The sequence below is a fragment of the Sander lucioperca genome, chromosome 8 (assembly GCF_008315115.2).
Source record: "Sander lucioperca isolate FBNREF2018 chromosome 8, SLUC_FBN_1.2, whole genome shotgun sequence".
In the NCBI taxonomy this organism is placed as follows: domain Eukaryota; kingdom Metazoa; phylum Chordata; class Actinopteri; order Perciformes; family Percidae; genus Sander; species Sander lucioperca.
The window spans coordinates 389,878-413,347 of record NC_050180.1 but is presented as its reverse complement, the minus strand read 5'-3'; the positions used below and the strand labels follow the sequence as shown (position 1 = coordinate 413,347).

The 23,470-nt window shown below is 43.4% G+C and overlaps 1 protein-coding gene across 1 annotated transcript in view; it reads right to left on the bottom strand.

The window, feature by feature from the left end:
• The window catches only part of LOC116041915 (interferon-induced protein 44-like), a 47,745-nt gene extending 26,078 nt beyond the window's left edge, over nt 1-21,667 (bottom strand). Inside the window, exons 1-5 of the mRNA XM_036004617.1 lie at nt 21,568-21,667; nt 21,431-21,464; nt 18,455-18,656; nt 16,997-17,152; nt 11,677-11,845 (exon numbers count right to left, since the gene is read on the bottom strand). Of these exons, the coding sequence (XP_035860510.1) occupies nt 11,677-11,845; nt 16,997-17,152; nt 18,455-18,656; nt 21,431-21,464; nt 21,568-21,622 (616 nt within the window). The 5' untranslated portion in view covers nt 21,623-21,667. The remainder of the gene's footprint in view (nt 1-11,676; nt 11,846-16,996; nt 17,153-18,454; nt 18,657-21,430; nt 21,465-21,567) is intronic.
• Nucleotides 21,668-23,470: the final 1,803 nt, after the last annotated feature.

Genomic DNA, 23,470 nt, shown 5'->3' with positions numbered 1-23,470 from the left:
TGGGGATCTCATCGCTACTTTTTGCGGATGATGTGGTCCTGATGGCATCGTCGGCCTGTGACCTTCAGCACTCACTGGATTGGTTCGCAGCCGAGTGTGAAGCGGCTGGGATGAGGATCAGCACCTCTAAATCTGAGGCCATGGTTCTCAGCAGGAAACCAATGGAGTGCCTTCTCCAGGTAGGGAATGATTTACCCCAAGTGAAGGAGTTGAAGTACCTTGGAGTCTTGTTCGTGAGTGAGGGGACAATGGAGCGGGAGATTGGTCGGAGAATCGGCGCAGCGGGTGCGGTATTACACTCAATTTATCGCACCGTTGTGACGAAAAGAGAGCTGAGCCAGACGGCAAAGCTCTCAATCTACCGGTCAGTTTTCATTCCTACCCTCACCTATGGTCATGAAGGCTGGGTCATGACCGAAAGAACGAGATCCAGGGTACAAGCGGCCGAAATGGGTTTCCTCAGGAGGGTGGCTGGCGTCTCCCTTAGAGATAGGGTGAGAAGCTCAGTCATCCGTGAGGAGCTCGGAGTAGAGCCGCTGCTCCTTCGCGTCGAAAGGAGCCAGTTGAGGTGGTTCAGGCATCTGGTAAGGATGCCCCCTGGGCGCCTCCCTAGGGAGGTGTTCCAGGCACGTCCAGCTGGGAGGAGGCCTCGGGGAAGACCCAGGACTAGGTGGAGGGATTATATCTCCAACCTGGCCTGGGAACGCCTCGGGATCCCCCAGTCGGAGCTGGTTAATGTGGCTCGGGAAAGGGAAGTTTGGGGTCTCCTGCTGGAGCTGCTACCCCCGCAACCCGTTACCGGATAAGCGGAAGAAGATGGATGGATGGATGGATGTTTTATAATAATATATAAAACTGAAAACACCTAGCAATAGTACAGATCACTTATATTAATTTTTGGTGTTGTCATGGCAACAAATATACACTTTCCAGCGTCAGCTACACTCCCACCAAATTACCTTTGATTAAATTAATAACCAAAAGAAAAGTAAAGTTTAACACATTACACACTCTACAAAACGAATCAATGGTAATTTCCAAGCACTTTGTTAAAGATCACTCAAAGAACATCTGCAAACCTGAGCAATATGGTTAATCAACAGTGTACAAAACTCTTCAGTCAAATTGACATCTAAATATCTCCACACATAGTTGCATGTTATAATATCAATTGGGAAAACTGATTTTCCACACACAAGTTAAACTTCATTCCCTACACTAAGAAAGGGATACACGAGTGACTGACTAAGTTAAGAGGCAGATGATTAATTTATTTTTTATTTTTTTTGATTCAGCTTCTCTCTACAAGAACCACTAACTTTTGAATGGGTCGTTCAACAATGGAGGGCTTGCTGAGAGCTCCTTTTCCTAACTTCCGCTTTCCTATCTGAAGCATAACTCTCCTAACTAGTCCGTCATCATCCATACGAACCTCAAGAACTCTGGCAAGTTTCCATTCATTTCGAGGGAGCTCTCCTTCCTTGACAATCACAATATCGCCAACTTGCACATTGCGTCTTGAAGCATGCCACTTTTGCCTAAGAGCGATGTTGGCGAGATATTCCTTTCTCCATCTGTTCCAGAATTGTTCCGACAGATATTGCACTCGTCTCCACCGCTTTCTGGCATACAAATCTTCCTCTACAAATTTACCCGGTGGAGGCAGAGGAACAGAGGATTTCATGGTAATCAGATGGTTGGGTGTTAGTGGCTCTAAGCTTGTGGGATCACTAATACTGTCAACAGTGAGTGGGCGGTTATTTACAATGGACATGGCTTCATAAAGGAATGTCCTTAAAGAACCATCATCCAACCTTCCAGCACCGTGTGCAATGACTGAGCATAACACACCCCTGACCATCCTGATCTGCCGTTCCCATATGCCTCCAGCATGACTTGAGCCTGGCACATTCATGAGGAAGTCACACTGCTTATCTGCCAGATATGCATTTACTCTTTCTTTGTTTACTTCGTTTAGAGCTCTTTCCAATTCATTTCTTGCTCCCACAAAGTTGGATCCTTGATCTGATCTGATATGTCGAACAGCTCCACGGATGGCTATGAAATGCCGTAAGGCATTGATGAATGCATCGGTCGTCATGTCTTCCAACATCTCTATGTGGACTGCTCTGGAGCATAGGCACGTGAACAGGAGACCATACCGTTTGTGTTCCTTGCGACCCTGCTTAGTATAGAACGGACCTAAACAGTCCATGCCGCAGTAGGTGAACGGTGGTGAAGAATCAACGCGGTCTGTGGGTAGATCTGACATCCGTTGTTCTTCTGGTGGCCCACGAGCTCTTCTACAGGGAACACACTGCCTTATGTGCTATGCTACTGCCTTACTACAGCCAACAATCCAGTATCCATTTGCTCTCAGTTCATTGAGGGTTTGTCCTCTGCCCTGGTGCTGTGTTTTATTATGATGGTGTGCAAGGATGAGCCGTGTGACAACACCATCTCTTGGAAGAATAATTGGGTGTCTCAGATCGAGAGGAGCAGATGCTCTCCTCAGTCATCCTCCCACTCTCATAACACCATCTTGGAGGAATGGGTCAAGCTGATACAGTTGGTGGTTACAAGGCAGCTTTCCTGATTCCTGACTGAGTATATGCAACTCCTCTTTGAAGGCATGTTGTTGTGCTAGCTTTATGAGAGTGAGTGTAGCCCCCCCTCTTTCCTCCACATTTAAGGGGGTTGACTTATTTATCCTCTTAGCTAACCGTTGAATCCGAGCAATGACGTTTACCACTGTGGTCCATTTTGAGAAACGTGACAGTCGCTCTTGAAACTCAACTTGCCTTGCAGCCTACCAGCAGCTCTGAAGACCCTTGGTTTGTAACTACTTCTCTCTCCCATAGGAACTTGGGCCCCATGAACCAATTCGAGTTGATCAGCTCTGCTACCTTGAGGCCTCTCGAGGCGTGATCAGCAGGGTTCTCCACTGTGTCGACGTAGTACCACTGTCCTGGGTTTGTGGTTTCCCTTATTCTCTGGACACGATTTGCAACAAAGACATGAAACCTTAGAGCTTCATTGTTGATATACCCAAGAACTACTTGGGAATCTGTCCAAAAATACTCTCTGTCAACCCTGAGCTCCAGCTCCTCCTTCAGCATACTGCTCACAGCAGCTGAGATCACTGCTGCGGTCAGCTCTAATCCTGGGATTGTGACAATATTTGTAGGGGCCACTCTCGCTTTACCCAAAACCAGGGCACAGTGTACATTATCTTCGCTCACCAATCTGATGTATGAGCACTGTCCATAGCCTTGACTGCTGGCATCGGAAAAGTGATGCAGCTCAACTTTCAGAACCTTGCCGAAGTTTTCAGGTGTGAAACACCTAGGGATCTGAATGTTTTCAAGGTTTCCTAAGTCATTTAACCAACTCTCCCACCTTGACTTCAACTCTTTGGGTAGTGGGTCGTCCTAACCGATGCCCTTCTGACACATCTCTTGCAGCACCCTCTTTCCAGATATTATGAACGGAGCTAGGAATCCTAACGGATCATACAAAGAGGCCACAATGGAGAGAATTCCACGTCGTGTGGATGGTTTCTCGTCAAGTGAGATCTTGAAGGAGAAGACGTCCTTTTCCACATTCCACCGTACTCCTAAGACTCTCTGTTCTGGAAGGTCATCATAGCGGAGATCCACATTCTTCACCTCATTAGCACGTTCAGTGACACTGATAGACTCCAGCACCTCTCGATTGTTGGAAAGGAACTTGTGAAGGTGCAACTTTCCTTTTGCGCACACAGCTTGGGCTTCTTTCACCAGCTTGATTGCCTCATCAACAGACTCTAGGCTTATTAAGCCATCATCTACGTAGAAATGTTTTTTGATGAAGCTAGCTGCTGAAGGATGCTCTCTCTCATTCTGGCTGGCAAGATGCTTCATGCCATAATTGGCACAGCCTGGAGATGATGATGCTCCAAAGAGGTGAACCTTCATACGATATTCTATAGGCTCTGTATTTGTGTCTCCATTTTCCCACCACAGAAACCGCAGATAATCTCTGTCTTCTTTGCTAACGTGAAACCTGTGGAAAATCTTTTCCACATCACATCAATGATTGTTCCAGTATGGATCTCATCACTTAACACCCCTGACATTGAAACCCTGATGTATGCCCTATTAGATACTCAGAGTAATCATACATTTGTTGATCAGGAGGTGTGTGAAAAGATGCAAGCAGTGATGGAACCAGTAAAGCTGAAGCTATCCACTATGATGGGAAAAGACTTGTTGTGAAAAGTAAGAGAGTCAGTGGATTACGAGTCAGAGGGTACGCCTCAGACAGCTTCATAGACCTGCCTCCTGCCTATACAAGGGACTTCATTCCCCTTGAGCGTTCGCACATTCCCACCTGCGATACAGCCAACAAGTGGAAACACCTTTCAGTCATAGCTCACGAAATGCCCACACTAATGGATTGTGGGGGGGGTTTACTGATTTGGCTATGACTGCTCCAGAGCACTGGCGCCACGACAGGTCATCACTGGAGGTGATTATGAGCCTTATGCTACTCGGACTGACCTAGGTTGGAGCATCGTAGGAGGTGAACCACAGCTCGTGAGATCTAAGGATGTGACTGGTCTGTGTCATCGCTTATCAGTCAGGGAGATTCCACCTGTGACACCGGCTGCTGTTATTAGAGCGCTTGAGTCCGATTTTGCAGACACAAGACCAGGAGAAAAGACCATATCGCAAGAAGATATTCAGTTCCTGCAGGTCGTAAAAGAAAGAATTAAGCAGAACGAGTGTGGTCACCTTGAGATGCCCCTTCGCTTCAAAGTACGTCCTTACCTCCCAGACAATAAGAAGCTTGCCTTAGTCCGGCTGAAGCACCTTAAAAGGAAACTGGACAGAGATCCTAAATCTCTGTCCAGTTTTTCGCCTGGAAGGCTCTATAGAAATCTGGCACCCTATTGAACGAAGTTAAACTGAGAGAGCGTGCCGTTCACAGACATCAGAATGAACGGGTTCACAGTAACGTTCATCAGGCAGTAATAGGCTACAATATGTTCAGTTCACGTTCGCCCAACATATGAACGATGTCAGGGTTCTGGTGTTTGTTTGGTCTTATTTTGGTAGTCTTGTTTTTCTGTTATGTTCTGTTTCCTGTTTTATTTTGTAGTCTGTCTTGTCTCCCTTGTCTTGTCTAGCTTTCTTCCTGTCTTTGTTAGTTTCCCGCCCTTTTTGATTGTTCTGCCCAACCCTGATTTGTTTCACCTGTTGTGTCACCTGTCCAGTGTTAGTCCTCTTTTCTTGGTGTATGTAGTTCCTGTTCTGTCTTTGTCTCTTGTCGGATCATTTCATTCTGTCTGCCGTGTAATCTGTTTCTGTGTGTTCTGTCCTTGTTAATCCTTGTCAGTGGATTGTTTGCCACTGTTCTGCGTTTTTTCCTGTTCCTGTTTTTGGGATTCTGCTTGTATCTGTTTTTGTATTTGCCTGCCAACCTCTGGACACCTTTTGTAAGTTTTGCCATTAAATTCCTTATTCCGTATTACTGCATTTGGGTCCTGCATTTCCTGTATCCCGTGACAGACTGTGACAAACGAGTTCATGAACTATCGTTCAAAGAACGCATTCAGGCACAACACTGTATATATATATATATATATATATATATATATATATATATATATATAATGTATGTGTTGCTGGGAGCATGCAGAAAATGTCTCGGATGCCATGATGGAGATGGATACTGCAGAGACACTTTCCTATGCAGAAACAAAGACTGTAAAAGGGAAGGTGGTGCCCCAGACCACCATTTTCTCTGCCCAAAAGAAGTCAAAAGAGGGGAAGAGAGAAAGAGTGGAGAAGACGGCAAAGGTGAAAGCAAACTTAACGGAGGAACAAGAGGAGACCTTGTCTGAACTTTCTGAAATGGCAGATCGATGCAGAAAAGGCTTTCACCAACGCCAACAAAACCACAGTGACACTCGATGCTTCAGGCCAGTCTGAGCTACTGCAGAGAAATGGGCTCTCTGAACTTCCTGTCATCATGATGTTGATGCAAGTCACTGCAAACACAGGGCAGAAGATTGGGACTTTAATTGACCTTGCTTCAAATACAAACTACATTACCCATAAGGCTGCTGAAAGACTGAGGTTAAGACATGAGAAGATAACTTTAGTTGTGCATGGGGTTGGTGGTATGACCATGGAGGTGAACACACAAAGGTATCTCCTCAAAGTCAGAGTAAAGACACCTAAAGGAACAGAAAGAGCTCATGAAATGGTCTGCTACGGCTTGGATGAAATCGCCAGAGTGCATCAAGTAATTGAACCTGAGAAGTTGAAAAATTCTTCCCAGAAGTCAAACTTAAAGAACTGGAAAGGCCTCATTAGCCACCGAGAGGGAAGACTCACTCCCCAGAGGGTAAAAATCATCGGAGACCTCGTCTTGTGGGAGGGTCCATTGGGGAAGACAGTGGGTGGAGCACATCCCGACTTGCTCCATGAGGACAGCAGCTGTCAAATATCAAGAAATCAGAAGTCCAACAACTGACACAGCCCCGATGCAGCAGGAGGATGTGGCTCAAACCAAATTTACAGCTGCCAGTAACCGTGAGTTCCTTGAGTGCTGGCACTGGAACAGCATCGGAGCTGCATGTGAGCCAAGATGTGGAGGATGCCGAAACTGTCCATCAGGAGGAAAATAAATGACCCTGGCAGAGGAGAGGCAGCTGGAGATCATTAAAGGAGGCCTCACCTACAAGAAGGGGGATGCTCACACACCAGCTCCACATTGCGATGCAAAGTATCCTTGGACGGTGGATCCAGCCTCTCTCCCAAACAACAAAGGTGCAGTCCAGGCTTGTTTCTTAAGGATGGAAAAGCAACTAAGCAGAGAGCCAGACTGGAAAGTCGCATATGCTACCCAGATCCATGAAATGGTCGAACAAGGCGCAGCCATAAAACTCACCAACATAGTTACGGACGAGTGAAACGGACCAGTGTGGTACGTAAGCCACCTGGTGGCGCCAAACCCTCATTCTGTGACAACACCGGTTCGTATTATATGGAATAGTAGCCAGAAATACAAAGGCGTGAGTATGAATAATCTTCTTCTGAAGGGACCAGATGTTCTTAACCCTATCAGAGCTGTCCTGCAGAGGTTCAGAGAAGGGACGTATGCATCTCTAGGGGAAAAAGATGGAAAAAGAAAAAAGATGTACAACTCTGTATGGCTGGAGGAGCGTGAGATGCATCTTCACAGGTTCCTCTGGAGGGACAGCCCAGATGATAAGTGAATATGCAATTACCAGAGTCAACATTGGGGACAGACATGCTGATTGCATTGCTCAGTTGGCTATGAGGGAAACAGCACACCTGCCCAACTTTCTTCACTTGGAGGATGAGCGCAGAGTCATTGAAGAGGACAGTTACGTGGATGACCTCTTAACCTCCCAAAATGACCTGAAGAAACTTGACAAAATCACAGCAAATGTTGTAAATCTTGAAAGCTGGAGGGTTCTTCCTCAAACAATGGGTCCGGTCAGGGCAAAGTGGGAGGCAAGGAATGGAGACGGACGTTCTAAACAAAGACACCAATTAAAACCTTAATTCTTCCAAATCAAATGAGAGACAAAGACAACAAAGCCTTGGGTATCGGCTACCGAATGGATGAAGACAAGCTCTACATGTTAACCTCAGTTAACTTTTCCAAAAGAAAGAAGAAGATGAGAGTTGGAAAAGATCTTCTCAAGGAGGAGGTGAGAACTGAGACACCTAATCCACTGACTAGGAGGGCTCTCTTAAGCCAAGTGGCTGGACTGTACGACCCAATTGGCTTAGTTACACCTGCCAAAACAGAAGGGAGCAATTCTTGTTAGAAAAGCATTCCAAGAGGGAGGGGGTGGGAAACTAACCCAAGAAACCTGGGACCAACCTCTCTCAGAAAGCCTCAGAGAAGAAGCCATACAGCTTTTTGAAGAATATGTGCAGCTTGGACAGGTGAAATTCCACAGGAGCCTCACACCAGCTGGCTGAGAAGGGAAAACTTGGGGCATCACATTCTCTGATGGAAGTGACAAAAACCTACTGAGCTGTGATGTACTTAAGATGGGAGACAAGTCAAGGCACTAAAGTTCGATTCGTTGAATCAAAAGCCAAGCTGACACCCCTGGATCAGAAAGGAGAAGCTGTAAAAGCTGAGATCTGTAGTGCTGTCTTCGCAGCCAGGATCAGGAAGTATGTGGAAAAGCATGCTTGAATGAAGATCGAGAGATGGTTCCATCTACTTGATAGTCAAACGGTCTTGGGAGCCATTCAAAGAGTCAATTATGGGTACAAAACCTTCTTTGTAAATAGAGTGGGTGAAATCCAGAAGGCTTGACTAGTGCAAGACTGGTGGTGGATCCGTGGAGATCTAAACATAGCTGACATCATAACAAGAGGGGGCGCTCCTGACGATTTGAAGGAGAATTCCACATGCCAAAATGGACCAGAGTTCCCGAAGTAGCCAGTGGAGAGGTGGCCTATAAAATCAGCTGGAGAGACTGCAGCTCATGCCACATTGTGAAGGTCATTCTGTATTATTGTTAAACTAGGGTAATGTTATTCAGTGAGGATGGCATATGAGCAGCATCACATTTATTATTGTTGTTGTTATTGTTGGTACATTAATCTGGTATTTAATGTATTACAGTGGTACTACTGAGCTTGTTGTTTTATTTGCATAGTTTTAACATTATTGTGTTCATTTTATATTTGCACTACACTTTTACAGATGTTAGTTTTATGGCATTAAGTGCATTAAGTTTTTGGTTGTGGGAACGTTCCCTGAAGGTTATGGTTTTGGTTAGATTTTGGTTCCCATGGAAAGTTTTCTTAACGTTTAGGGAACGGTTTTTGGTTACATCGAACGTCAACCTTTAGGGAACGTTCCCATAACGTTCCCCTAACGTTGCCCCTTAAGCTCCTTAAGCATGAGCAGCTCATCCATCTTCTCCTCAAATGCATCCACCAAGTGACTGCAAACCTTTGATATGCTACTTCAAAAACTTAAATGGAGCTGGTTTAAATAATCATTTCAAAACCGCTCATGTAAAACTATTCAGTATTATGTTCAAATATGTGCAGTGCATGCTGAAGAATGTGTGAATGTGTGTCCTGTACATCATTCCTGCTACTCTGGTCATTCATGTTACTGTGACGTCAGGCCTGTTACCGTGATTCATTTCATCAAAAATGTCATATAGGAAATTGAAATGACATTCCAAATTTTACCATTGTAATGTAAGCAATATGGCATTTTGGACAAGGCCCCTTTTTTGATATTTCTCTTGTGAAAATATATATTTTTTTAAATTGATATGTCATCACACTCTAACATTAAGATGTTCCTGGTCATTTGAATGACAAATATAACATCAAAGTTAAAATTCATTCCATGTATATTCAAAAAATGGTCATTAAAGTTATTTCACATTTTAATCTTCCAAAGTTGAAAAGGCACCGATTTCATGGAATCACCCAAACATGAGGCAGGAAAAAGCATAAATCAGAAACTTTGAGTTAACTCAGGTTTCCCAATGAACGTGACTTCTGTAAAGGTTGAACTCTTTGGTCAGAACTCCGAGCACTTTGTCCCATTACATGGCTACGACCATCCCTGTGGTGAAGGGTGCAGGCTCGAGGTTAGATTCTCTGCCCGAGTCCGAGCCCAAACCGATATTTTCCGCCACTATCCTCTGGCTGGGCCGGGCCCTTGATCAAGCATTTGTGTTTTTTTAATCATTACTTTATTAGCATAATTGGGTAGGGAGAAAGCTCTGCCTCTCCAGCTTCTCCCGTAGCTCTGGGTGGTGTGGCCAGTGCGTCGGCATGCAGACCGTGGTGAAGGACAGTATTAATTAGGTGATGAGACCGTGGTGAAGGACAGTATTAATTAGGTGATGAGACCGTGGTGAAGGACGGTATTAATTAGGTGATGAGACCGTGGTGAAGGACAGTATTAATTAGGTGATGAGACCGTGGTGAAGGACGGCATTAATTAGGTGATGAGACCGTGGTGAAGGACGGTATTAATTAGGTGATGAGACCGTGGTGAAGGACGGTATTAATTAGGTGATGAGACCGTGGTGAAGGACGGTATTAATTAGGTGATGAGACCGTGGTGAAGGACGGTATTAATTAGGTGATGAGACCGTGGTGAAGGACAGTATTAATTAGGTGATGAGACCGTGGTGAAGGACAGTATTAATTAGGTGATGAGACCGTGGTGAAGGACAGTATTAATTAGGTGATGAGACCGTGGTGAAGGACGGTATTAATTAGGTGATGAGACCGTGGTGAAGGACAGTATTAATTAGGTGATGAGACCAGAAAGTCTCCTATATGGTTCCAGGTCTTTGATTATGTTGATGTCTTGATCTGTTCCCCTCACTATTCAGCTGAGGGAGCAGCTAGGGTCGAGTTTTGTTTTTACGTTTCTTCATTCGGATCCATTTGTGATCCATTCCAGTCTGAATAAACTAACAACGCAGTTTACATGCTTCGTCCTTGTTGCATTATTCATTAAGATAATTCTGAACAGATTCATGTGTTAGGCCTGCAACTGCCAGGTAGCTTTCTGTCTCTCCTCTCCCCCTCCCCACTGTCTGTAGTTGCAGGAGTGAAGTCTGGTGTGCTGAAGTCAGGGTTGCAGCTGCAGCTCATTCACCATAATCACCTCAGCTTTAAATACCCCGGTCAACTTGCCACTCATCGTCAGATCATAGTCAAGACGACCATGTTAGTCTCGCTGCTGACTCAACCCGCTACATTTGGCTGTTTGTGTTTTTTGCCTGTCCTGACCTGTTTTCTCTTGTGCTACAGTTTTTGGAACCTGACTCCCGCTGCCACTTCACTCCTGCCATCCACCATTCTGCTCTCTACTACTGGACCTCACTACAGACTGAACACCCACACCTTAAACAACTCTGAATTGCAGTTGAGAATGTCAGTTATAACGGCCCACATATTAAAAAATGTTCAGGTTTAACTCAGGCTCTGGCTCATAATTACAGTTAATGTATTGGGGCAGGCCGGGCTTGGACACAACGTGCACAGGCTCGGGTAGGGTCGGGCTGGATTTCTTGGGCCGAATCTAAGCTCTAGTGCAGGCAACATCATATAATGGGGGGGGGGGTCTTGTCAGTGGCTGGAACTGGGATACTGCTCAGAACTGAGGAAAAGATTAATGCAGCCAAATACAGAGAGGTCCTTGAATAAGACTCAGGTTCAGAGCGTCCTCATCTCTCAGCACGACAATGCCTGAGTGGCTTCGGGACAAGTCTCTGACTCTCCTTGAGTGGCCCAGCCAAAGCCAGGACCTAAACCTGATACATCTGTAGAGAGACCTGAAGATGGTGGTTCACAGATGCTTCCCATCCAATCTGAAGGAGGTTGAGAGGATCTGCCAGGAAGAATGGCATAAACTGTCCAAATCCAAGGGTGCAAAGCTTGACACTTTACCCAAGAATACTCAATGCTGTAATTACTGTACAAGGGACTCCTACAAAGTACTGAATAACAGGTCTGAATACTTCCTTAAATGAGAGATTCAGGTTTTGATATTAAATAAATTAGAATTTTTTTTTTAAATGAACCAACACAATAAAGTGCTAAAAATAAACAGTTTCAATACTTTCTGAAGCCAAGTATATTATATTCTTACCCAGGTCACTGGCTAACTCTCTGATTTCTGCCATCTTCTTCAGAACTGAGTCTGTAATTTCTGCTGCATTAGCAGAAAACACACAAACCAGAACATGAACTTTGTCATCTGGAGACGGACGAGGGTTGTAGCCTTGATCACCATCAGAGAGTGGAGATGCAGCGTTGAACTGGAAAATGATGTAAAACACAATTAAATAATGACATGTTAAAATAAACAGTGTTGTCAAAATGCATGAGAACACATTGAACAAAATAAACACAAATGTGTACATATCAGCTCCAGAAGGGAAACCAAACTCACTTCTATCTCTATCTTACTCTGCTAGTTTCAGACCAAAGAAGTTATTCTGAAGCGGCCATGTTGTGTAAGTAGTAAATGCTCATGCACCCTCATGAGCGTCTTATAATGAGGGCTGATCAGGTGCATTGCCATCTTGTGGCAGCAGAATGTGATTGCTCGATTGACCAACTAAAGAGTGCAGTATTTTCCTGAGCATTATGCACTCTACTTCTACTTCTATTCCTATTCTAAAAGAAACACAATTAACACTCTAATAGAAAGTATGATCATTTCACTACTGCTGAAGTTCTTCAGCCTTTTTTGGTGACATCTCTCAGATTCTTGGGCGTATGCCAGAGAATTTGCACACAGCACAACACCGGCCCTTATATAGTGTTTACTGTAAACAGTCATGATCAAGTGGGATTTAACATTCAGGACACCTGGGTAGAAGCAGATCTGCATTGTTAAGACTGTCTGATGCATCTGGGTTCAGGTCTGTGACGTGCTGACGTTTACGGTAAGCGTGTTGTCTCACTTCCGGTGTTCCCGTGTTACGGACGCTAGTTTGCTGCTCTAGCAAAAACTTACTCAACTCTGCCTTATTGTTTAATTTAGTGGCTATTTGGCTGTATTTCATTTAAACTACTCCAGTTATAATCAAGCACTTATAGTTCTCTTCTCTTACAGCGACTTCCTCGCTGATCTCACAATTGTTAAAACGCTGTTAGCTACTTTAGCTTAGCCATTAGCAATGGCTGATTCCTCTCTCTCCTGCTCTCTTGCTCTGTGTGTCAGATGTTTAGCTATTCCTCTGCCTCCTTTAGTGATCAAGATATATGTAATAAAGCCAGAGCGGGCGATATAGAATCCCATCTAAAGCTGCTGGCTGAAAATAAAAATAACCGTAAACACAGTAAGATCATACTTCACGTACTGTAGGTGGTAATGATACCCAATTACGCAAATCGGAGTTCACTAAAATGAAGGTTGAGTCACTTTGTGCATATTCAAAGACAATGTCGGACTCAGTAGTTTCATCTGGACCCCTGCCAAACCTGATCAGCGATGACATGGACAGCCGCATGTCATCCTTCCACCGCTGGTTGTCGGGGTGGTGCCCAGCTAATGATGTGGGCTACGTAGATAACTGGGGGGGGTTCTGGGGAAAGCCTGGTCTGATTAGGAGAGACGGCATTCATCCCACTTTGGACGGAGCTGCTCTCATATCAAAAAATCTGACAGAGTCTATTTTCGGTCATAAACCATCACAACCCAAGTTTGATATTAGTAATCAGAGGTGCAGTGCTACGTGCTCCTCTGTGCTTCCGTTGGAGCAGTCGCCCACTCACAGTCTAATAACCACGGTGTCTGTCCCCCGACTCAGATCAGTTAAATCACAGGTAACCAAAAGAGGGGCAATACTTAACAACCTAATTAGAATTAAAACTACCACTGCAATGATAGAACAGAATAGGAAAATTAGATGTGGACTATTAAATATCAGATCTCTGTCTTCTAAAGCAATACTAGTAAACAAATTGATATCCGATAATCAAATTGATCTATTCTGTCTAACTGAAACCTGGCTGGGCCATGAAGAGTATGTCAGTCTAAATGAAGCCACTCCTCCCACTCATATTAATACTCAAATTCCCAGAGGCTCAGGCCGAGGAGGGGGAGTTGCAGCCATATTTGACTCAAACCTGGTAATTAATCCTAAACCTAAACTAAATTATAACTCTTTTGAAAGTCTTGTTCTTAATCTTCAGCATCCAACATGGAAAACAGTACAGCCTATTATATTTGTTGTTGTCTACCGAGCACCAGGTCCATATTCTGAATTTTTATCTGAATTCTCAGAGTTTTTATCATGCGTAGTCCTAAAATCAGACAAAATACTTATTGTAGGTGATTTTAATATCCATGTGGACGTTGACAGTAATAGCCTTAGTACTGCCTTCAACTCACTGCTAGATTCTATTGGTTTCAGTCAGAGGGTGCATGAGGCCACGCACTGTTTTAACCACACCCTCCACCTTGTGCTGGCATATGGCAGATATGAAGATTTAATAGTATTTCCGCAGAATCCTTTATTATCAGACCACTTCTTAATAACTTTTGTAGTGGCGTTTCTGTTGCGTCTCAGAAGCGTGGCGGCTGTGGATTTTTTTGTGTCCTACACACCAGAAGTGTGTCTGATGCGGCGCTGCTGCTGCTGCAAGGTACAGAGAGGGCTGATATATCACACACACACACATATATGTATATATATATATATATATATATATATATATATATATATATACATAGTGCCGACACATTCAAACTCTGAAAACTGGGTAAGGGACTGTCTGTTTCTAAACTTAGTGTAGCTGTAGAGAGCCTATAGAGCTTCTCTGATGCTGGACCGTCACTCAGAACACACACTACGTTGTTATTGTAGCCTATCCTCCCCTTTATATATCGGCTACATGTATACATATGTTACTATGGAAAATTAAAACGCTATTTGTTCTTTTTCAGTTTGAGTTGTTGACAGAAGAAATGCCATTGCAGTCCTTCTTCTGTTAAGAATTCGCCGGAGGAGAAACAAACGACGATGGTGGGTTCACCCCATGAATCGGACAAGAAAAACTTTCGGAGCTTATTATCACCTCGTTGCGGAGTTGCAACTTGATTCCAAAAAACATCTGAATTACTTTTGGATGTCAGCGGTACAAACGGAGGAGATTTTGTCTATTGTTGGACCCGATCTGACGAGGCAGACAACCAATTTCCATGATCCTATCGAGCCCAAGCAGAGGCTTGCAATTTCACTCACTCATTAATATGCATTCGTGTTTAAATGACATATAAACATATTTTCCTATTCTATTTTGCCTGGAAACGCTTCCAACACACTCACGTCTCGCGTGAAAAATAGGCGTCGGTTCTATTTCTAGCAGGCACGCGTCTCAGGCAGGCAGTGTGTAAGCTCTGACCTGTTACCATGGGAGCCGAAATATAAATGGACACGCCACGCGGCTGACACGCTCGCAAGACGCATCCAGTGTGTAACCGGCCTTATTAGATCTTAGTGCTGCATTCGATACTATTGACCATACCATCCTCTTACAGAGACTGGAACATTTAGTTGGCATTAAAGAAACCGCCATAAGCTGGATTAAGTCCTACTTCTCTGAACGATCGCAATTTGTTAATGTTAACAATAAACCCTCCAATTACGCTAAAATTAACCATGGCGTTCCTCAAGGCTCAGTGATTGGACCAATTCTATTCTCCTTATATATGCTTCCTCTAGGCAATATTATTAGGAAACACTCAATTAACTTTCACTGTTACGCAGACGACACCCAATTATATCTGTCAATCAAGCCAGACGAAAACAGCCAGCTAGCTAAACTTCAAACATGCATTAAAGATATAAAATCATGGATGGCCTACAATTTCCTGATGTTAAACTCTAACAAAACCAAAGTTATTGTGCTGGGACCCAAGCACCACCGAACCTCATTAGCCGAAGATATAATTACTCTGGATGGCATTGCCCTGGCCTCCAGCACTACTGTCAGAAATCTAGGAGTTATTTTTGATCAGGATCTATCCTTTAACGCCCATCTAGAACAAACCTCTAGAACAGCCTTTTTTCACCTTCGTAACATTTCTAAAATTAGGAACATCCTGTCTCAAAACGATGCTGAAAAACTAGTCCATGCATTCATTACTTCCCGGCTGGACTACTGTAATTCCTTATTATCAGGATGCTCAAATAAGTCCCTTAACCCTTGTGTTGACTCAATTTAAAAACGTTGAAAAAAGCAAAAACAAACTGTGAAAAAAAGGCGTCAAAATGTCGAGAAAAAATGCTTGTTACTAACCTAGCTCTGGGGAACCTATTCCCCGGAGTCCTTATGTTTTCTCTTCCCCCAGCATGTTTCCTTGGATTAGGGTGGCCCCTAAATAATGGTTGCAGCCTGTCGCCGTGGTCCTGCTGCGCGCCCTGCTGTGTCCTGCTACACCCTGCAGTGCTCTGCTACATCCTGCTATACCCTGCTACGTCCTGTGAGACCCTGCAGTGCTCTGCTACATCCTGCTATACCCTGCTACGTCCTGTGAGACCCTGCAGTGCTCTGCTACATCCTGCTATACCCTGCTACGTCCTGTGAGACCCTGCAGTGCTCTGCTACATCCTGCTATACCCTGCTACGTCCTGTGAGACCCTGCAGTGCCCTGCTACATCCTGCTATACCCTGCTACGTCCTGTGAGACCCTGCAGTGCTCTGCTACATCCTGCTATACCCTGCTACGTCCTGTGAGACCCTGCAGTGCTCTGCTACATCCTGCTATACCCTGCTACGTCCTGTGAGACCCTGCAGTGCCCTGCTACATCCTGCTATACCCTGCTACGTCCTGTGAGACCCTGCAGTGCCCTGCTACATCCTGCTATACCCTGCTACGTCCTGTGAGACCCTGCAGTGCCCTGCTATGCCATGAACTACTACAACTACTATTTCTAGTCACTGTTCCATTATCTTTATTGTGACTATTATTGCCACTGTTCATCACACCCAACACCAACCAGCACCGTCAAAGACACCGCCTACCAAGAGCCTGGGTCTTCTTCCTGAGAGGGAGTTTTTCCTCGCCACTGTCACACTGAAGTCTTGCTCTTGGGGGAATTACTGGAATTGTTGGGTCTTTGTAAATTTTAGAGTGTGGTCTAGACCTACTCTATCTGTAAAGTGTCTTGAGATAACTCTTGTTATGATTTGATACTATAAATAAAATTGAATTGAATCTGGAGTTGACTTTTCTTATTTTTCTCTAACAGGAAGTAAGGAGAATGTTGCTGCATGAGGTCCAGTGAAGATTCTAGCTAGTGGACATAATATGAATCAGAACTTTTGTTGTCAGTGAATATTTTACGTTTACGTTAATATTTAAGTTCAAAATCAACATTCTGTGACCTGTCTGCAGCACTGGGAGATATGTCTGGCAATGTGAGACTGAAAGTTTAATAATGTCCCAGTTGTACCTTGTATCCCTCCTTCACATGTCCTTTCAGGGCCAGTATGATGTCTTCAGCACGAACTCCACCCCCTTTCTCCAGACCCATGATGTCATTGAAGATGAAAGGATAATATGTCTTTGACTGTCCTCTTCCTTCCTTTTTGATTCTATGAGTTTCATACTGTAACACAAAAATATTAAATGCTTGATTAATCACAATGATGCCATCTACAGACTTTGGGTCCTGCAGTGTTTATTTTGTAAAACATCCCTGGATGCAACAATATTAATCATGTTTTTATGTTTATCTCAAATTCCAGATCAGTTTGGGTAATAAATTAAGGTTTGGTGTCTTGCTCAGGGACACTTTGACATGTGGTCGATTCCCGGTGGGGGAAAACTAAACAAAAATGTGTCTATCTTACGAAATTATGACAATCAGAATCAGAATTACTTTAATAATCCCAGGGGGAAATTATTATTGTTACAAACTCCAGATATACAAACAACATATATTATCTAGACAATTTAAAAACATATATATTAAAAACAAATTTACAGTAATAATATATAAAAGATCAAATGTACAGGTCAGTGTTATGCCTACGTAAAACTTTAGCCACAAAAACATCACTGTGATGGTCCTGACAGCATTCCTAACAGTTAAAGGAGAACTCCGGCCAATTTTTATGTTAATCTTGATCGCTATAAATATGCTAGTACAGTCGATAGAAAGAAAAACTAGCCGAATCGGTGCTAGCATCACGGATCTGCTGCAGCTACGTGTAGAGCTCCAACTCTGCTACGGGCAGGATGTCTGACTTCAAAACGCATCATCAAGGGCCCTGTTCATGTTGCGCAGACATTTTAATTGTATTTTGTGTCTGTTAAGAGGCACAAAGTCACTCTTTAGATCATGCCCCCACAACTGCCGTTTTAGCTAAGTCTTGTTCATGTAGCTGCAGCAGCTCCATGTTGCTAGCACCCCGACATACTAATTACAGTGCTTTACTTTCCATATCCTTTCTGTAGGAATGGGTCATAAGAACAGCCTGCTGTGTGACTGGATACTGGACTCTCTGACCAACCTAGGGGTAAATATTCACAAGGAACAGGCCATAGGCCAGCCACACTGCAAAAGGCCCAACAGTGTCTGTACAGCCTCATGGGCCAAGAGAAAGTTGGCCTGAGGCCCCAAATCTTTTACTTTTAGTCTACATATATGGGTGTACTTCCTTTTCCTGCTAACATTTACATGTTTTACATTTCCCTGTGTGGGTTCAATAAAGTTGACCTTATCTGAATATCTTTCCAGTGCAAAGTCTACAGATTATTCAAAGGGGCAAATTACGTAACTCAAAGTAACAAATGACTGAATTAAGAGGAAGTGAAGAGAAATGTTGAAGTGAAAGTTGATAAAACAGCTGCTGCTGCTTTGGAGGTTTAATATGAAAATGTACATTGAAATCTAAAGTTTTCTTACTCTTGTGGTGAAACTCTTGTCAGAGGTAGTTGCACTGGTCAAAGCAGGAGTAGTCATTCTGCCTCGTAGGACGTTGCTGACAGACTTGATGAAGCTGGACTTTCCAGCTCCGACGGGTCCGTACAGAAGGATTCGGAGATGTTTGATGTCATCGTTTCCAGGCTCATAATCCTTCACATACTGGAGATCCTCCGCTTTGTCTCTGTTAAAAGACATTACATTTTAATGTTAGATTATTATGTATTTTACATCTATCAACATAACTATTATTGATCTCAACCTGCAAAATCAAAAACTCAAAATAAAAGCATTGCTATACTGGTTAAGGAATGACAACACTGCCCCCATGTGTACAATGATGTCGGGGGTTTCACCAAGAGTGTATGGCTGCAGCCTGGAGACCTCCTGTCTCATGCCGGGGCGTGTCTGGGGAAATTCAGATGTTCAGAATAAGAAATCACAAATTATTTTCTAAATGAAGTCACGGTTAAGTTAGTGAGCATGATGCAATTAATTGAATGCCGTTTAAACTTTCAAATTAACGACAGCCATACATAGCCTCAGCGTGCCGCTCCCACCACGCACATTACGTCATAATAATTATAATGCCGATATTTCAGTATAGATATATTAGGCACTTTTTAGGCATGTATATCACAAAACAGGCAGGACAAGAGATATATTTAATTGCTCAAGAAAGTAACGATGGTGCCCCCACCCCCCCAAACACACACACTGAACTTCCCAAGCTCCCCGTGGGTGCCTTCCCTATCTCAGTGGTCTGTTGGATTGCGCCTGATGAAGTTTGAGAGTAGGCTTAGTCAACTCTTTTGGAAATGGCCTCGAAAAGACAGCAGGAGTCAGGAGCAGAGAAAAGAAAGAAACTGCGAGATGATGCCCGTGCATCACTTGCAGGTATAAGACCATGTTTAATCATTCTTAAATACGGGAAATGTGCTGCTAATGTAGCTAATGGTTAGCCTGCATACACCTCGAACTAGCTAACGTTATTTCTAATGTTAGCAAACACAAATATGTTATAACTTAGGTGCAAGCTAAATTGAGATTTTACTGTTAAACATTATCTATGCATTTTACAAGTACCTGACGGCAGCTAGCTGTTACTTTACTTTAGATATTGAGCAGTAGTTTATGGTTTATTATGACGTGACGGTGGTCAATACGTTCTCAGTAACAGTAAGCAGTCAGTGCACAAGGTAGGCTAACAATTCCTCTTGCTTCAGACCATCATTACCGTGTAGCGTGCATTACTGCATAGCGTGCTAGTCTTTGGCCAAGCATTTAGCAAAGTTAACCTAGCATAGTGTCATTTTAAAACGCAGATTTTGGCGTTTGCAATGCATAATAAACCCAGACCGTCTTTAGGATTGTTATTCAGTAGAATTCAGCAGAATGTAGGCTACAGTCTCTCACACATATTAGGTGAGGTGTGGATGTGCAGTGGGACAGAAATCAGAGGTGGGAAACTGGTGCTAGATTTTGCTAACCGTGTTTCCCAGTTGGTGATGGTTCAAATTATTCATCAATAGGCCTATATGTATAAACAGCACCTTGTCCGTGTCCTTTCCCGTCCGTTGTCCTGCAGATAACACAAAAGGAAAAAAAAAGGAAAGGAAAGGACGCCTCACACGCCGGGAGACGGTCGCTGGGGACGCGCCACAATAACGGGACGGTTGTGATTAGGAAGACTACGGGAAACAAAATGCCACACGCGGGACGTGATCCCCGCTCGCCCGGGTGAAAGTCCTGTGCTGTCTGACCCATCCACCCCCCCGACCAACCTCCCTACGCGGATTTTCGGCTTTTTATATTACTCCCTACCGTTTTCGTGCTGGCCACCACGTAAAAAACGAGAAAAACGTCCCCGTGAACACGTATCAATAGATTAAAAACGCACGCACGCACACACACACACACACACACGCACACACAGCAGCAGCTCATCCATCTTCTCTGCCAGGGACCGGACGTTTGTCAGGTGAATGGCTGGAAGCGAGGTGCATAGTCCCCGCTTCCTTCATTTCACCAGCGCTCCCGCTCGGTTCCCACGTCTGTTCCACGGAGAACTTCCAACCAGGATTTCGGTAAAACTTGCTGGGTTTGTGAAAACCAGAGAAAAAGTTCCTGTAGAGGTTTGCCTGAGGTTTAAGAGTTCCTCTCTGGTAAAAGTAATTGGTGAAAGACCACAGAAAGCATAATAAACGCACAAAAACAAACAAAGTACTAGAGCGCTAAGTACTGAGGCTACTGTCTGCAGCACCATCTCAATTCTCCAGCGGCAGCCACCTTTGTTGTAAACAAATTCAACCCAAGCGCTCTTTGGTGACGTGGTTGATTACGTTACTGTTGATCATCTGTCCATCATCGTATAAAGCCCACCCTGACAATTTGTTTGGTCCAAACAGCTCTGGTTCGGGTATAATTGCTCCACAACGGATCAAGTCCAGACCGAACTTCCCGACCTCACATGTTGTGGGTGGGGCTAAGTTCGGCTGGCATCCAGGCTAACTTTATTGTGTTCTACCATTCACACAGCCTATCTCTAGATGAACTAGTCCAGTTATTATACATTCAATTAGTATCTGGTATCAGGTTAGAAGATCTCTTTCTCTTAAAGATTTATCACAGGCTGCACCACAAATAATGAAATGTTTGTCCCATCAATGATGGATGAGGCTTTTGATGTTTGGTCTAGAAAGGATCTGGTTTCACTGTTTGATCTTTATATTGATGGACATTTCACCTCCTTCCAACAGTTGGTACAGAAATATGACATTTCTAGGTATTTGCAGCTTCAGAACATTGTATTCTTAACCCTCTGCACCCTCAGGTATTTTGACAACCTCTGGTCCGTCTGGTTTGATTTTCTAAAAAAGCTCATAAAATTTGGGGTCTTTTATTTTAAATAGCAGTGACACCACAAATAAAATATAAATGGTAATAAAGTGAACTCACCCCCAGGCTATTTTCCTCCATGGATCCTTCAAAGCTGAAGTGGAAATTGTGTAATTATTTAGGAAATAAGCAAATATTTCAAATCAATAGTGGTTTTACTAAAAGTGTGATGTTCAGAAATAAACTTAATATCTTACTGGGAGAAGGCGGCGGGGTTGGCGTTCCTGAAAAGAAAAATAATTTAGTAAACATGTAAAGATTCAGCGATATGAATCTGTATCTGGTTATCACAGATATGATTCTGAAACTCATGACAATAACAACAGTTTGATAACAAATATGTTGATAAATTAAATGCACAACAACCGTCCCTGGTGTGTAAAGGCCTTAATTCAAATTAAGTTCTTTTGATGTTTACATTTGTTGGGAACATTGGGCCTCATTCACCAATATCTTCCTAAGTTTTCTCTTAAATATGATCTGAAGAAAGTCCTTAAGAAAAGTCTACGTCAGATTCATGACGTGTTCTTCAACAGCAGAATTGTTCACACCTTTAAGACGGTTTTATTTTCTATAACCATGGAAGCGTAAGCAAATAAAGTGTGTTAAGCAGCGGGAATGGGGAGGAGATGTGAAGAGGTCCAGCCAAATAAGTAGATAAGATATGAACACGTCTTACGCAGCCTGGCGGAGAAGTAAACAACGCCGAGGAGAGAAATAGATGGCAACTATGATTTAAAAACGGGAATAATAAAAAACAAACACTTTCATTTTCACTTTTACCGGAGGCTGTAATACCGAGGGTCAGCGGCGCTGCGCCCGGCTCTGGAGCAACGGAGCCGGCTTGGAAGCCGATGAAGGATCAGCAGTGCCCAATATATACTGTATCTATGGCAACCAAACTTCACTGGTGAGACAAAAGTATGACGGTCAGGAAGACGTTTTGGCAGGCGGAAAAACTGATCAGAAAAGGTAACAGAACGTTGTAGAAATGTGAGTGCAGTATAGATAATAGAAGAGGGTTTATGGGATTTGTCTCATATGTGGTTGGTATAATCCTCTATCTAATGGGACCTTAAATAGAGAGAAGTCCCTCCACTTCCTTCACTCAGAAAACATATGAATAGTAGTGAACGAGGAAAGACAAATTGATCCTGTTGGAGCCATGAATTCCACGTTTGATGTTTGTCAGTTTAAAAGATAATGTATCAAGTGAAGAAAGAGTCAGTTTGTGGTAAAACTGTTGAAGTATCAGACTGTGAAGATGCGTCATTAGAAAGACTCGTCAGCCCAAAGTGTCTAAGAGACGTCTGTCTGAAGCTACGGACATTTTGTGTCTTTTGCCATAACACAGGAAGTTGTTGTAACTTCACTTTACATTGTCCAATCTGCCTAAAACTTCACATGAGAACTTCACATCATCATCTGATTTACATGAAATGTTCATGGTGTGGTCTACACCTGATATACAGCAACCTGACAACAATTAGTGTGTTCTCTCGCTCTAGTGGACAGAGGAAGTGTTACAGGCAACATCCTGCCAGAACCCACTGACGTACTGGGAGGGGCGAGGGCCCGTTCATCGCTGTTTGCAGATTTAACTTTAATTTATAAAGGAAAATTAATGTTTACATTAAATGTGTATTACCTGTATCTATCAGATTGAATCGTATCTCATACAATCGTACCGAATTTCTTGTAATGTAACGAATTGATTCCATATTAAAATGTCCCTGAACTGTTTTGTAACCTACAGTGGGGCTCGAAAGTTTGGGCACCCCAGGTAATTTTTTTTATTAATGTGCATAAAGAAGCCAAGAAAAGATGGAAAAATCTCCAAAAGGCATCAAATGACAGATTAGACATTCTTATAATATTTAAAAAAAAGTCAGATTTTATTTCCATTATTTACACTTTCAAAATAACAGAAAACAAAAAGATGGCGTCTGCAAAAGTGTGGGCACCCTGCAGAGTTAATACCTTGTACTGCCCCCTTTGGAAAGTATCACAGCTTGTAAACACTTTTGGTAGCCAGCCAAGAGTCTTTCAATTCTTGTTTGAGGTATCTTCGCCCATTCTTCCTTACAAAAGTCTTCCAGT